The sequence below is a fragment of the Onychostoma macrolepis genome, chromosome 02 (genome assembly GCF_012432095.1).
Source record: "Onychostoma macrolepis isolate SWU-2019 chromosome 02, ASM1243209v1, whole genome shotgun sequence".
Lineage (NCBI taxonomy): Eukaryota > Metazoa > Chordata > Actinopteri > Cypriniformes > Cyprinidae > Onychostoma > Onychostoma macrolepis.
In genome coordinates this window covers 148,980-165,117 of record NC_081156.1, presented here as the reverse complement: position 1 = coordinate 165,117, position 16,138 = coordinate 148,980, and the positions used below count along the sequence as shown (strand labels likewise).

General features: G+C 37.5%; 1 protein-coding gene across 3 annotated transcripts in view; it reads right to left on the bottom strand.

Moving 5' to 3' along the window:
• The window catches only part of dis3l2 (DIS3 like 3'-5' exoribonuclease 2), a 163,866-nt gene that overhangs the window by 35,900 nt on the left and 111,828 nt on the right, over positions 1–16,138 (bottom strand). For all 3 annotated transcript variants that reach the window (XM_058755132.1, XM_058755140.1, XM_058755150.1), the window contains one exon: positions 1,963–2,070. In XM_058755132.1, coding sequence (XP_058611115.1) covers positions 1,963–2,070 — 108 coding nt within the window. The remainder of the gene's footprint in view (positions 1–1,962; positions 2,071–16,138) is intronic.

The following is a 16,138-nucleotide window of genomic DNA, read 5'->3' as shown; positions in this document are numbered from 1 at the left end:
ATTTTTAGTGATCTCCGACTGGCGAAGTCGAACATCATTAGCGCCAACGTGAATAATCTTACTGAATTTACATTTAGCATTAGCCAGCACTTCTAAATTTGCCAGGATGTCAGGCGCTCTGACATTCTACACATTTAAACAATTTGGATAAGTTATCTAGAATTATTTATGGAACAGATAAAATACATATAGTCATTTATTAATCAATTATCATTTTGACAACCTTTTTCTTTAAAGGCTGAAATGTGAGGTTTAATGAACTTATTTTGAACATTTACATTAGATATTTGAACATGCTATTAAATTTTTGTCAGTCAAATTGTTATTTAAAATCCGAACATCATTAGTAACGTTATTGTTTTAGTGATTATGCAAACAAAAATCATTTTATTTGTTTTTTGTTGATTTTTAAATAATATAAAACTTGAAGTGATTTATGTGTTAGTACTTTTTGAACATCTTCAGCACATTTTAACAATACCGTGATAATACTGATAACCGTGATAATTTTGGTCACTATAATCGTGATGAGAAATTCATACCGTTACATCCCTACTCATCGCCGACAGAGAGAGATAAACTATACATGTGGCAAGTGGTGCAAACAACAATAGCAGGAGAAGAAGCCATTACTCACCGTGATTGATGAATGATTCACTGTTGATGAATGATTCACTGTTGTTTGATGAACTCGTGAAAAACCGAGCGAGAGAGAAATGAAAAGGAGCGAGAAAAAAAGAAAACAATAATAGATGCGAATAGAAATGCGAATGGAACCGCGAGTGACAAGCTAACCGGCTAACAAATGCTAACACGCTGCACTCACTGTTTTAAAAAGCAAACGATCAAATTAGTTAGATTAGTTTGGTAGATAATACCAGAAATATGGTGGGAATTAAGTTATATTTTATCACTTTAAACAACAGAGAGTGAAAGTAAGATTCCACAGAAAAGCGAAGCTACACGGAGCTACAGTTGCAAACCTCTCAGCAGCACAACAGACAGGAACCGGAAGAACACACTAGTAAATATATGGCATGCGTAACATGCTTTGGTAGAATTGTTTTCAACTAAGAACAAGTGCACAATACCAATAGCCAAATGAATAATGTTAATATGTGAATATGTTGTGATACGTCATATTCACGTAACAGCAGTGGTGATGAGAGAACACGCTTGAGAAACAGTTTAGAGAGGAGAAATCAATCTACATATAAAAATTGGGTCACAAATTATTGGTCACTTTCTAAATAGTAGTATAGCACATCTACTAGTAATTATATATACATAAATAGTTTTTTACTGATGCAAATTTGTTAGAAATGATGCACAGTGATACAAATGCCAACTTGTATCCGATGCACTTTTTTAAATCGATTTTTGAATCTTTTTGAACTTTTTTGAATTGATGTCGTTAGGTTTAGTAACTTGCTGCTTCGAGACATCTGCAAGTAAATTTTCTGTTCAAAATGACTCATTACCGTCACTGTGTATTGTGTCACTGTTTTACCATCACTGTGTATTGTGTACCAAGTATTGAGGTCTTTGTGTTAATTTGGGTAATAACTACACCGAGTAGACATATCTTAAAAAGAATAAGCTGTCTACTTGCTTGCATGTTTGTAAGTGAACCACATGCTTTAACAGCATGTTTTTTTTTTCAGTGCTACATAGTTTGAGTAAAGTTTACAAACCGTGACTGAGTAAAATGTATTTGAGTACTGCAGAGTAAACTTAAAATAATTAAGTAGAAATTACTCAAACTCTAACTGGCCACGTTAAATTTACTTATTTCCTTGGCTAATGTTACATAACTTAGTTAAGTAGATTCCATACTTAAATTTTACTTGCAAAAAAAAAAAAAAAAAGCAAAATTTTACTTATTGCTTTTTTCAATGTAAGAAAGGAGTGTGGGCACCCACAGAAATGCACAGGGCCCATATAATCTGTAATCTGGCACACCTTTCCCTCTGGAGAAAGCTTCCAAATAACAGAGAATGTCAGTCGATCAGTCAGAGGATTCAAGCTGCATAGCTCCTCACACAGAAGTCGAGGCAACATGGGAATTACCTGCAGCAAAAAAACAGAACAAAAAAAATTATACAAATGTACTACTATTTATCAAATTTAAAATGACATACAACTTAATGTAGTTTAAAAAATAAAATAAATAAATAACAATAATAATAGCAATAATTATAAAAGGTATCATTCACTGAACCGATACATTCAAAAACATGGATAAATTAAACTCCAGTACTGTGTATTGTTTGGAGATAGTGTTGTCACAGTACCAAAATTTCAGTATTCGGTACCGATACCAGTGAAAATCCACGGTTCTCGGTACCAGTTTCGGTACCACATGCTAATTAAAAAACACACTATTTTTAATAATAAAGTCAAACAAAAATAAAATGTACAAAAATCAATGCCATTCTTTATACTTATTTAAATTGTGTTTCAAGTTTCAAGTGTTTCAAGTAATAAAAGTATGAAAAACAGTAAAGTTTCACCCAAATTTAATTTGTCTTTTAATTAATGAAATTTAAACTTTTTTTTTTTGGTAAATAAAGGGGATTTACTATTAAAATTAAAATATGGAAGAAATATTGTGTGATTATTTCATTAAAAATAAATATTAATTTTTTTCAACTTTAGTAATAGTATCACATACATTCTACTAAATAATAGTAATATATTTCTGGCACAATGTCTTTAAGATAAACTTTTATTTTGACGGGTTGCCGTGAATACCTTTAAATTTCTGTGTGTAGCTATATGATATGACGCTGGTTTTACTCAAATTAAACTGTAAAATGCTCGTGAAGTTACTCTCAGAGCAGTTCTGTAGATGTTGTTTATGTATTTATGTCCTCATTGAGACAGCAGATGCTGAAATCACCGCGAGCGTCACACGCGCTTCAGTCTGTGTAGTAAAAAAAAAAAAAAAAAAAAACGTGCCATTCATTCATTCATTCATTCATTCATTCGCACAGAGACTCTAAGAATGTCATGATTTGATTCAAGTATAATGACCTACTTTTGATTAATTCATCCAAACTTTGACAAATTCCGTGACATTCCGTGCTAAATTGTAAATTCCGTTTTTATAACTGGATTCCGAGATTCCGTCCGCGTTTTCTGCATCGTGGAAATCATAGGGCCATACGCGTCAAGAACCGGGTTGACCGGGGTGTACTTGGTATCACCGGTACTTAAAAAAACCTGGTACAGTGACGTTTTTTTTTCTTTTTAGTACCGACTTGGTACCGAAGTACCGGGTCTTTTGACAACACTACTTGAAGACGCAACAATTGATCCTGCTGTGGTTTCATTTGGAACTATTATGGTGGAGTAATTAAGTTACTTAATATTACCGGGATAATTGACTCACTCACACACACAAACAAATTCTGTACTTCACCCTGTACTCACCCTCATGAACACGGTTGTTTAAGCAAAGCCATCAGAGGAGACACAATCCCTTTATATGATGAACAGATTTTATTTATTTATAAACACTGATAAATGCATATAAATAGAGTTAATTAAATATGGTAAAACTCAACTGACATCATGAGAATAAACCTCATTGGTTCTTGAGCATTAAGCACTGTTGAGCTTCCATGTTAAAGATACAGTATTTGATGACCTCTACATTCATTGATCAATGTTTACATACTATATGCATAAAATCCTAAATTAAATAGACACTGTTTTACTGTACACGATAATTGCTAGAAATTAAGTGTCCCCAACTGAGCAAGCCAGAGGCGACAGCGGCAAGGAACCAAAACTCCCTCTGTGACAGAATGGAGAAAAACCTTGGGAGAAACTAGGCTCAGTCGGGGGGCCAGTTCTCCTCTGGCCAGACAAAACTCGCAGTTCAACTCCAACCGCAGCCATGTCACATTGTGTAAAGGGCTTATCTGATTCCCGTGGTCTTGTCCCGATGGAGCATTTTAATTTATAATTTAATGTATTTGTTATATTTGTTTTATTCATTATTTGAAGTTTTACATTTATATGATTTATTCATTTGCTATAATTGTAATGTATATTTTAATGCATTTATTGTTTCTCTGTGTATTTTTATAATATATATTTGTTTGTTTATTATAATTTAAATGTATGTCTCAGGGGCTCTCCACTGACGATCAGGGCTGCAGACATCATCTCTTGGTGCTGATCCACCATCAGATCGGATAATAAATGATGGCCATCTCAATAGAAACATTAAAACTGACTAAAACTCTGCACACAGATTAATTTTCGGCCTTCAGCCTTCCTCAGAGTGTGTCAGGTATTAAATGAATGACAGGTGTAGATATAATTAATCTGTGGATATATAGCCTTGTTAGCCATTACAAGGTATAAAGGAGAGAGAAAGCAAGAGAGAAAGAGAAAAAAAATCAGAAAAAATTAATTTAAAAAAAATATAATAAGGAAACAAATTAAAATATCATACTTGCAATGGTTTCACAAAAATGGAGCCAAGTCTAATTCTTCATTTATCCCAGGACAAATTGTAGCTTTTACTGAAATACTAACTGAAATATCCAAAAAGCTTCCCTTTGTAGAAGTCTTTGTCTTTGTAGTCTATCACCCTTTCTAATGGATCCAGTCACTGTTTCTAAACCAATAGTTCTTAAAGTAGATGGATTAGAATCATGAGCAGATGCTAGTGCACTACCATAGGATAGTCCTTGTTTAATTACAAGGACACTGAAGTCTATAGATTACACATGTACTCTTACAATTTATAAAAGGATCTAACCGAATACTACGGGTGTCCCCGACTAAGGATTTTCATAGTCGAATCATATATTTGGGGGCAGGGCAAAATACATTACCAAGAGTCAAGTCAGACGTTCGACAGTCATAAATACAAGGAAAATGTGTAACGGATGCCTCGCAGATACAAATGGGGTAAATAATGTTTTATGTTTTGATTAAAAGATAGTTAACATGAAACGTCAGCGAAACCCTTAAGAATTCACAACATTTTTTTTTTTACAATAGTGCTCTCATTATAACGTTATGTATATGATTGTAGTTATAAAGTTCTGCATTTCTGTTTTGTGCTGCGCGCGCTGAAGATGACCAGTAGAATGAAGCATATGATAGCAGGTTTTTAAATCAATGGCATTTAACTCATTTATCTCACATAGAATATGCTTCGTTATTTATATAACATAACGTTAATATTACAACTTATAAGCTATCTGCACAAAATGCCCCGAATGCACATGAACGAGTCTGCGCGGCTCTGAATGAACTCCTTTTGTGGACGAGTTCTTCACGCAATAACATGCAGAAACACAACTAAACACACAAAAAAAAAATCACAGCGTTTTATTATAATAGTGTTCTCATTATAATGCTATGTATATGACAGTGCCAGTCATAGTTATTAATATTCTGCATTGTTGTTCTGCTCGCACCGCGCGCTGAAGAGATAATCACCGTATGTATAGTAGCCTACTACAATGAAGCGTTTTACTGCAGCGTAACTCAACCAAATGCATCTTATACGAGATAATGGTAACACTTTATTTTGATGGTCCCTTATGAACATTCTGTTGACACTAAGTAATGTTGCAACTACTGGTCAACAAACTCCCATAAGAGTATTAGTAGACTGTCTGCTTCATATCTACTAACTCCTTATTGTGTTGGTCTCCCAACAGATATTCTACTGACTATAAGTAACTTTGCAAGAACGTGTCAACTTAATCTAACCCTAACCCTACCAGTCAACTAATACACTACTAACACTCTAATGAGAGTTAGTAGAAATGTAGGTGCAACATTACTTATAGTCAATAGAATGTGTTAAAGGGACCATCAAAATAAAGTGAAACAGAGATAATATATACACGATATAAATAAACCGACTAAAACATTTTGAAATCACTTGTACCCTACCTGATCGAAAAAAAAAAAAAAGTCTTCCACTCTGCCTGTGTCAATTTGAGTCTTGTTAAAGATTTAAATCCTTGCCGCCAAGAATGTTCCTCTGTCGGTCATGGATTAGAAAGTGAAACTTTAATCTATAGGGGAAGTTGGATTTATTCACGCACGTTAAAATATTTATTTAAAGCTTCTTTCTTTTAAGATTCTTATTTACAGCATTATCATAATAGGCTAACTTATTGGGAGAAAACCGGTAGTTCGATGTGAAATCAGACACTGAGCACCCCCATATTGCCAAAATGGCATGATCATAACACCCCGCGAATATTCGACTGAGATTGGGAGTCGAATCAGGCTCCTCGAATGGAAGCATCGAATCGTCGACTATTCGTAGACACCCCTACTGAATACATTTTTCTTTGTGCAGACATCTACAAATGATTTAGCTTGAATAACATTGTCACAATGATTGGATTCCTCAATCCAACCATACTGTCCGTTTCATAGAGGGCAAATAGCTTCTCAGCACTTTATCCTTGATCGTGGGATTCTGTATCTCATGTAAACTCGGATCACTTTGAATAATGCCCCAGTTCCTAGTGATTATATGTGTTTGATTTCATATGACACACTACTATAATACGTCACAAAGTATGGTCGTGTTGAGCTGTTCTTCTTGCTTTTCTTTTTAAGTAAAAGTCTTCCTGTTGTAATTGTCACTCTGTTCAAAGCCTGATCAACCACTCTTTTTTGATATCCGCTCTGTTCAAAGCAATCGGTCATATTTCTGGCCAAGCGATTAAAGTCTGAGTCTTGATCACATCTGTCTTAGTCTTTGAAATTGAAACAATGTGAGTTTCAGCCAGAGCATACATGTTAAGGCTTTTACACAGCAGAAATAAACTTGACAACAGCCACAATAGATTATATACTGTAAGATAAACACACGATTACGATAGGATATTTGTATGTGATTTTCTGGAGAGAATGTGTACATCTGAAATGCTAATTTGTGCAGCGATATAAAAGGCTATAAATAGCATATTTTAACAACAGTAAACGACCAAATTCCACATGTGATCGCAAAAGGAAGTGAGTTCTGAGTAAAAGTGTACTATTAATCTCATAAATTGGGTAAATGTACAGTGGGGCAAAAAAGTATTTAGTCAGCCACCAATTGTGCAAGTTCTCCAACTTAAAAAGATGAGAGAGGCCTGTAATTTTCATCATAGGTATACCTCAACTATGAGAGACAAAATGAGGGGGAAAAAAAATCCAGAAAATCACATTGTAGGATTTTATAAAGACTTTAAAAAGAATTTATTTGCAAATTATGGTGGAAAATAAGTATTTGGTCAATAACAAAATTTCCTCTCAATACTTTGTTATATACCCTTTGTTGGCAATGACAGAGGTCAAACGTTTTCTATAAGTCTTCACAAGGTTTTCACACACTGTTGCTGGTATTTTGGCCCATTCTTCCATGCAGATCTCCTCTAGAGCAGTAATGTTTTGGGGCTGTCGCTGGGCAACACGGACTTTCAACTCCCTCCAAAGATTTTTGATGGGGTTGAGATCTGGAGACTGGCTAGGCCACTCCAGGGTAGGGTTGCACCAGCCATTTGTAAGTTCTTATGTAAATTAGAACATTAAGTCCACACTAGAATCTTAGTAACTACTTGCTAGTTTGTAACTAAATTTGTACTTCCTTCGGTTGCACCAGTTGTTCGTAAGGCAGGACGTAACTAGTAGTCCGTAAGCTCTCCGTAAAGTAATGTGTAGTCGCATAGAATGACGTATATGTTTCTTACCCAATCAAACGCCTTCAAATTGTTAGACTGAACTCCGCTTAAACTGAACCTGAAAAAAGACGTTAACGTCTAACGTTTAAGTCATCAAAATCAAAGCAAACTTTTAATCGAAGGTATGGAAGAGAAAAGAAACAGGAAGAAAAATTTCAGTCATGAAGAAATTCTCATTTTAATTGATGGATACAAAGAAAACAAAACAGTCATTGAAAGCAAATTAAACTCGTCTGTTACAAACCGGAAAAAAATTGAGATTTGGCAGGACATAAACAAAATAAACGCAAAAGGCTTTGAGCAGAGGGAGGTAAAGGAATTGAGGAAGAAGTGGAGCGACCTTAAGACACAAGCAATTGAGGACTCTCCTCGCACTAAACATGTCCCCACTGGAGGTGGTCCGAGACCAGAGCCTGGCCCGTATTCAACCGTTATCCTAGAAATAATCGGCGACAACTCACCCACCGTCTGTGGAATCACTGGAGTTGAAAGTGGAATTGAAGCCGCAGACATGGCTCAAAGTATAAATACTTTATTACTAAGTTTTATTCTTATTAAGGTCATTTTGACTTTTCTGACTCGCAGTTGCGAGAGAACAGTCAGTGACGTTGTTGTTGTGGTTGTTGTTATTATTATTATTATCAGCATCACTATGTTCTACCCTGTGATTCAAATGCACACAATGTTGTAAAGTAAAAAACAAACAAACAAACGAGGTCTTGTTTATCCACCAGCAGGCGTTATTGCATCAAGTCAGCCAACACCAGTAACAGAAACTTGCGCTGGAAACATCGTACTGCCAGCTTCAACAGGAGATCCTACTGTCCTTCATGCAGACCATCCAGGGAGCACACAAGACAAAGAACTGCCACCTTCAGTCGAAAATGCAAGGAAAAGGAAGCGTGCAAATGAGCTGGATGAGGACATAAACTATAACTGCTGCAAGCTTCTCAAGCTTGAATGCGCAAAAGTAGAAGAGGAGATCCTGAAAATAAAAAATAAAAACGCAAAAAAATAGACCTAGAAAATGTGAAAATAAACCTGGAGATCATTAAATTACAAGAGGAGTTAAAGCCTCACGGCTACACCTTCAACGTTGTTGAAATGTAGTGTCATATTGACAGATTCAATTCTTTGTTAAAGGCCAGTATTAAAGTATTGTTAAAGTATGTAATTTTTGAGACCTACTGTTCATTATTAAATGTAATTGCTGTTCGTAACATTTTTAAAAATATTATTCTTAGTTTAATATAGTTTTTTGTATGATTACTGTATTTATTTGGTATGCAGACACCACACAATAAATTGACAAGTAAAAAGAAAAAAGATTTTTTTTTTTTTTTTTACTTTCAACAGAACAGTTCTATTTTGGTTTCATCTGACCATATGACATTCTCCCAATCCTCTTCTGGATCATCCAAATGCTCTCTAGCAAACTTCAGACGGGCCCGGACATGTACTGGCTTAAGCAGGGGGACACGTCTGGCACTGCAGGATTTGAGTCCCTGGCGGTGCAGTGTGTTACTGATGGTAGCCTTTGTTACTCTGGTCCTAGCTCTCTGCAGGTCATTCACTAGGTCCCCCCGTGTGGTTCTGGGATATTTGCTCACAGTTCTTGAGATCATTTTGACCCCACGGGGTGAGATCTTGCGTGGAGCCCCAGATCGAGGGAGATTATCAGTGGTCTTGTATGTCTTCCATTTTCTAATAATTGAAGTTGTATAATTGAAGTCGCCATGGTGGAGTTTGGAGTTGGACTGTTTGAGGTTGTGGACAGGTGTCTTTTATACTGATAACAAGTTCAAACAAATGACATTAATACAGGTAACGAGTGGAGGACAGAGGAGCCTCTTGAAGAAGTTACAGGTCTGTGAGAGCCAGAAATCTTGCTTGTTTGTAGGTGACCAAATACTTATTTTACACAGGAATTTACCAATTAATTCTTTAAAAAAATTTTCCCCTCATTTTGTCTCTCATAGATGAGGTATACCTATGATGAAAATTACAGGCCTCTCTCATCTTTTTAAGTGGGAGAACTTGCACAATTGGTGGCTGACTAAATACTTTTTTGCCCCACTGTATACTGAGATTGAAGCGATGTGGCTTGGTAAACGTTTTATTGCCAAGGCTGATAATGGCTGAATAAAAACAAAATAATAATGATAAGAGAATAAAGGATTATGTCTCATACCTGGCGGAAGTGTGAAAGGTTCTTATATATATATATATATATTAGTGGTGGGCCGTTATCGGCGTTAACGTGCTGCGTTAACGTGAGACTCTTATCGGGCGATAAAAAAAAATATCGCCGTTAATCTATTCTCAAAGTTGGGTTGGGAGCTGGGTCTATACTACGCAAGCTATGATGACTTTCACCTTGATATTTTAGCCGGATGTATACCTAGCCGAATTGCACTGTAGGGGTGAGAACGAGTCTTGAACCTGTGTGTATGCGTGCTAACATGGATGCAGCTATGAAGCCGCCGGGTTTGCTTCAGGGAAAATTTATTTTTAAGAAGCTTCCCAATGGAAATCGGCAAGTCATTTCTGTCTCTACATGGTCAAGCTCTCTGTATTGCGCGCACAGCGGCGTTCCGCCCCGGTTCGCGCACACACACACACACACACACACACACAAACAAACAAACGTAAGCGCACACACAAGTGAGCACACTCCCACTCCTATTTGTAAATATTAAGCCGCAAAACGTCTATTTAAATATGACTTCTGTGTGTCTCTGTATTAATGTATGGCGCAGACGCACGGGTTTGTTCAGTACTCATACAGAAGACCGCGTGATGCTTGCAATTCTTGAATTTTGATATGGCTGGGTGCTAAAAGTGTTCCAATATATGTAGAAACAACATGCAAAATATTTTTCCAGTACATGATGATTTAGGGGTGCCACCGCACATCTGTTTTTGTTGGATAAAGTGGTTAACAGTGCTCAATGGTCGCCATTGAGATCTGAGGTAAACAATACTACAGCTCAAGAAAACTGAGGTGATCTTTCTGTTTGAGGTGATCTTTCTGTGTTGGGTATGTATTACATATGATAAATAAGTATACAAAGACACAACTACAGATATGATAGTAATAAGTCATTTAAGTCATATTTATAGGTATTTGGTGCTCATTACATCTAGCTAACGTTAGTTTGCCAACCACAGTTAGCTATCTATGTTAGCTAAGCTTAATAGCTTAACATCAACAGTATTCTAGAGTGGACAATGTCATATTCAGTGTATACAGTGGGTACGGAAAGTATTCAGACCCCCTTAAATTTTTCACTCTTTGTTATATTGCAGCCATTTGCTAAAATCATTTAAGTTCATTTTTTTTCCTCAATGTACACACAGCACCCCATATTGACAGAAAAACACAGAATTGTTGACATTTTTGCAGATTTATTAAAAAGAAAACTGAAATATCACATGGTCCTAAGTATTCAGACCCTTTGCTGTGACACTCATATATTTAACTCAGGTGCTGTCCATTTCTTCTGATCATCCTTGAGATGGTTCTACACCTTCATTTGAGTCCAGCTGTGTTTGATTATACTGATTGGACTTGATTAGGAAAGCCACACACTATATAAGACCTTACAGCTCACAGTGCATGTCAGAGCAAATGAGAATCATGAGGTCAAAGGAACTGCCTGAAGAGCTCAGAGACAGAATTGTGGCAAGGCACAGATCTGGCCAAGGTTACAAAAAAATTTCTGCTGCACTTAAGGTTCCTAAGAGCACAGTGGCCTCCATAATCCTTAAATGGAAAACGTTTGGGACGACCAGAACCCTTCCTAGAGCTAGCCGTCCGGCCAAACTGAGCTATCGGGGGAGAAGAGCCTTGGTGAGAGAGGTAAAGAAGAACCCAAAGATCACTGTGGCTGAGCTCCAGAGATGCAGTCGGGAGATGGGAGAAAGTTGTAGAAAGTCAACCATCACTGCAGCCCTCCACCAGTCGGGGCTTTATGGCAGACTGGCCCGACGGAAGCCTCTCTTCAGTGCAAGACACATGAAAGCCCGCATGGAGTTTGATAAAAAACACCTGTATTAGATTCTCTGGTCTGATGAGACCAAGATAGAACTTTTTGGCCTTAATTCTAAGCGGTATGTGTGGAGAAAACCAGGCACTGCTCATCACCTGTCCAATACAGTCCCAACAGTGAAGCATGGTGGTGGCAACATCATGCTGTGGGGGTGTTTTTCAGCTGCAGGGACAGGACGACTGGTTGCAATCGAGGGAAAGATGAATGCGGCCAAGTACAGGGATATCCTGGACAAAAACCTTCTCCAGAGTGCTGTAGATGTCTCATGTTTATTGAGAGTAGCATTGTATTTGTTACAGTAAATTAACATGATGTTGCTCATTGGAGCAGATTCTGGCACAGACTGAGCAATTAAGTTTTAAGTTTACTGTAGTTAGTGTCAGCTCTTACCATTTAGGCCCCATTAGTTGCCAGTGAGTTAGCCACTAGAGAGGGTTTGTTCTTTTAAGTGTGTCAGTATCGCCCCTTGTGTTTAACAATAAAGTCAATTAAACTTTATATGTGTGTCCGACATCCATCACTGCTGCACAAAATTCAGGGTAAGACCACGTGAACATGTCCCATTGACCTCCATTCATTTTGTCTATAGGACAAATTAATGGAGAATCTTGAAAGTTGAATTCTGAGAAATAGGGCTGCAACAACGAATCGATTAAATCGATAAAAATCGATTACTAAAAGCGTTGGCAACGAATTTCATAATCGATTCGTTGTGTCGCGCGACGCGAGACGCTTGATTATTAAAAAAAAAAAACTTTAGTTTAGCGCGGAGCGGAGTGAACACACTCGGTCTCTCTCGCGCACGGATGGTAGCAGAGTTTGGCGCCTCATAAAAAAAAAAAAAAAAGTAAAAAAAAAACGAGCGGAGGTAGAGGAAAGATACATGGCGGAGGCAGAGAAATCCGTGCGACCCAAGTCATCAAGGTGTGGGAGCAGGGGCGGCGTTATGATGGCAGAGTATGGCAGTTGCCATACCCTAGCCCAGTCAGGTGCTGTGAAAAATTATCCAAACTTGAGTCGCTTATAATTGCTTTTATTATTTTAAATCAGAGAGTTTTAAAAATAGTAAACCAATGATAAGCATTAAAATAACTTGTCAGTAAAACTTCGTAACGCCATTGGATCATCGAGCTCTCAACGAGACCTCGTAACTTCACCCCGCCTCCGTTCAGATTGACGCGCGCACAGCCTGGAGAAGATGAGATCTCTGCTTTTTCGCAATGCAAGGGTGAATAAATAATTGGTGTTTGAATAGTACAGCGTTTTCTTTACTCAAACACTATGTCAGTAAAGGATAATGTTTTTGTGTGTTTGAAGAGTGGAGAAGAATTAGTTATTTGCTGTCTATATACGTTTTAAATATCCTGTACATTATGTGCATAAGCGCTTAATTTGAGATTTTGGCCAAGTGTATTAAACAACAAGAAAAAACTAAGCGCCCATATAGCTACAATCAAAGTTATATAACCTGTAAAAGTTGATGAAAGCATAATGCACTTGCTGCTTCAGATAACAGTTACAGCCGTTCTAATGACAGACAAAACACTCCATCTCCGTCATTCTCTGGTCAAAAACATTGTTAACTCCATTTGAGCTTGATTTTCATATAATGTTAAGTGCAAGTGTCTGATACAATACCAACGCTAACGACGCAGTGTTGTTAAATTATTTAATTTTTTGCACCCCCCCCCCAAAAAAGTCTATATATTTGGCAGATGTAAAGCATACATGTGTATGTTTTTTGTGTTAGTCCATTTTTATTTTATTTTATTATTATTATAACAGCTCAGGGATGTTCAAGGAGCAACATGTTGGTGCACTTTCTAAAGATTTTAGTTCTGTTTTTGAATAAAGGGTTGGAAATGAATGCTTTTCTTTTTTTTTTTTTTAAATCCGATTCATCGATTAATCGAAAAAATAATCGACAGATTAATCGATTATTAAAATAATCGTTAGTTGCAGCCCTACTGAGAAATGCCCAAGTTGCACAAAGGGCAAACAAACAACTTTTACTTTGATAACCCTATAGAACATATTACTGTATAAAAGTTCACTGTACTCAACATTTCCAGGTCAACCTTTTGGCAATTAGACAAAAAATTGCACATTTTTCGAAATTTCGCCAAAGTTCATGTGTTAGGTGGCACCCCTAAATCTCAGTGGAATTCCTCAAAACTTTGCAAAAGTTATTTTTATGTTAATTGGAACAAAATGCAATGCCAGCCAAATTGATATTTTGAAATTAAAATTTCCCATTCAAATTTGATGCACCCTAATATATATATATAATAATACAAAATTATAAACGCAACTCTTGTTTTTGCCCCCATTTTTCATGAGCTGAACTCAAAGATCTAAGACTTTTTCTATGTACACAAAAGGCCTATTTCTCTCAAATATTGTTCACAAATCTGTCTAAATCTGTGTTAGTGAGCACTTCTCCTTTGCCGAGATAATCCATCTACCTCACAGGTGTGGCATATCAAGATGCTGATTAGACAGCATAATTATTGCACAGGTGTGCCTTAGGCTGGCCACAATAAAAGGCCACTCTAAAATGTGCAGTTTTATCACACAGCACAATGCTACAGATGTTGCAAGATTTGGGGAAGCGTGCAATTGGCATGCTGACTGCAGGAATGTCCACCAGAGCTGTTGCCCGTGAATTGAATGTTCATTTCTCTACCATAAGCCATCTCCAAAGGCGTTTCAGAGAAGTTGGCAGTACATCCAACCGGCCTCACAACCGCAGACCCATGTGTAACCACACCAGCCCAGGACCTCCACATCCAGCAACTTCACCTCCAAGATCGTCTGAGACCAGCCACCCGGCCAGCTGCTGCAACAATCAGTTTGCATTACCAAAGAATTTCTGCACAAAATGTCAGCAACCATATCTCAGGGAAGCTCATCTGTATGCTCAACGTCCTCATTGGGGTCTCGACCTGACTGCAGTTCGTCGTTGTAACCAACTTGAGTGTGCAAATGCTCACAATCGCACTTTGGAGAGGTGTTCTCTTCACGGATGAATCCCGGTTTTCACTGTACAGGGCAGATGGCAGACAGCGTGTATGGCGTCATGTGGGTGAGCGGTTTGCTGATGTCAACGTTGTGGATCGAGTGGCCCATGGTGGCGGTGGTGTTATGGTATGGGCAGGCGTATGTTATGGACAACGAACACAGGTGCATTTTATTGATGGCATTTTGAATGCAGAGATACCGTGACAAGATCCTGAGGCCCATTTTTGTGCCATTCATCCACGACCATCACCTCATGTTGCAGCATGATAATGCACGGCCCTATGTTGCAAGGATCTGTACACAATTCCGGACACGTCACCCATTGAGCATGTTTGGGATGCTCTGGATTGGCGTTTATGACAGCGTGTTCCAGTTCCTGCCAATATCCAGCAACTTCGCACAGCCATTGAAGAGGAGTGGACCAACATTCCACAGGCCACAATCAACAACCCTGATCAACTCTATGCGAAGGAGATGTGTTGCACTGCATGAGGCAAATGGTGGCAACACCAGATATTGACTGGTTTTTGGACATACATATACATACACATACACATACACATATACGTATATGAATGAATATATATGAAGAGTACTTTAACTCTTAGAAATGAGTTAAAGTACTCTTTAGACGCATGCGCACTAATGCGCTAGACAGAGCGGCTCCATCTCTGTCCTCCATGCTGAGGGGTGTCAAATTTCTACTGCTCAGTATTAGTAATTTCTCTCAGTGCACTCTCTCATATAACAACACATTTGTTCTCCTATTTTCACTGTATTAATCATTGTATTTTAACATATTAATTGTGGAAATTGCTGTTATTATATCTATTGTGACTACTCATATTTTATTATTATTTGCTTTCACTTTTAAGAATGAAAGATCGGATTTAATATGATACACATGCATTTACTTTCCTAACTGTTTACGTTAAGACATATGCCTAACCAACTGTGTTTACTAGGATATTCACCAAAACGCACATTTTGATGTCTGCATTTATTGATCCATGCACAAAAAAGCGGAAGAGACTCAATTCAGTATTCGTGCAGTGTAGACTGCCTGTGTGCGTGCACTTCAGATGTGTGCTCAGAAAACTTTTCACACGCCGCTTGACTGTTCCGCAAACATTCCCAAGCGTCTTTTATACTCACCTTGAGCCTTTGGGCAGTCCTTATATGTGAGTTTGAACGAGACTGCACACGTTGGTGGTAATGCAGAGACAGACATTATGTGAAAATGTGGACAGTGCCAAAATAAAGGTGCCTATTTATACTACAGATATCGATATTTTACACGTGGCATCGATGCATCATATCGTCAGATATTGTATCGATCCATATCGA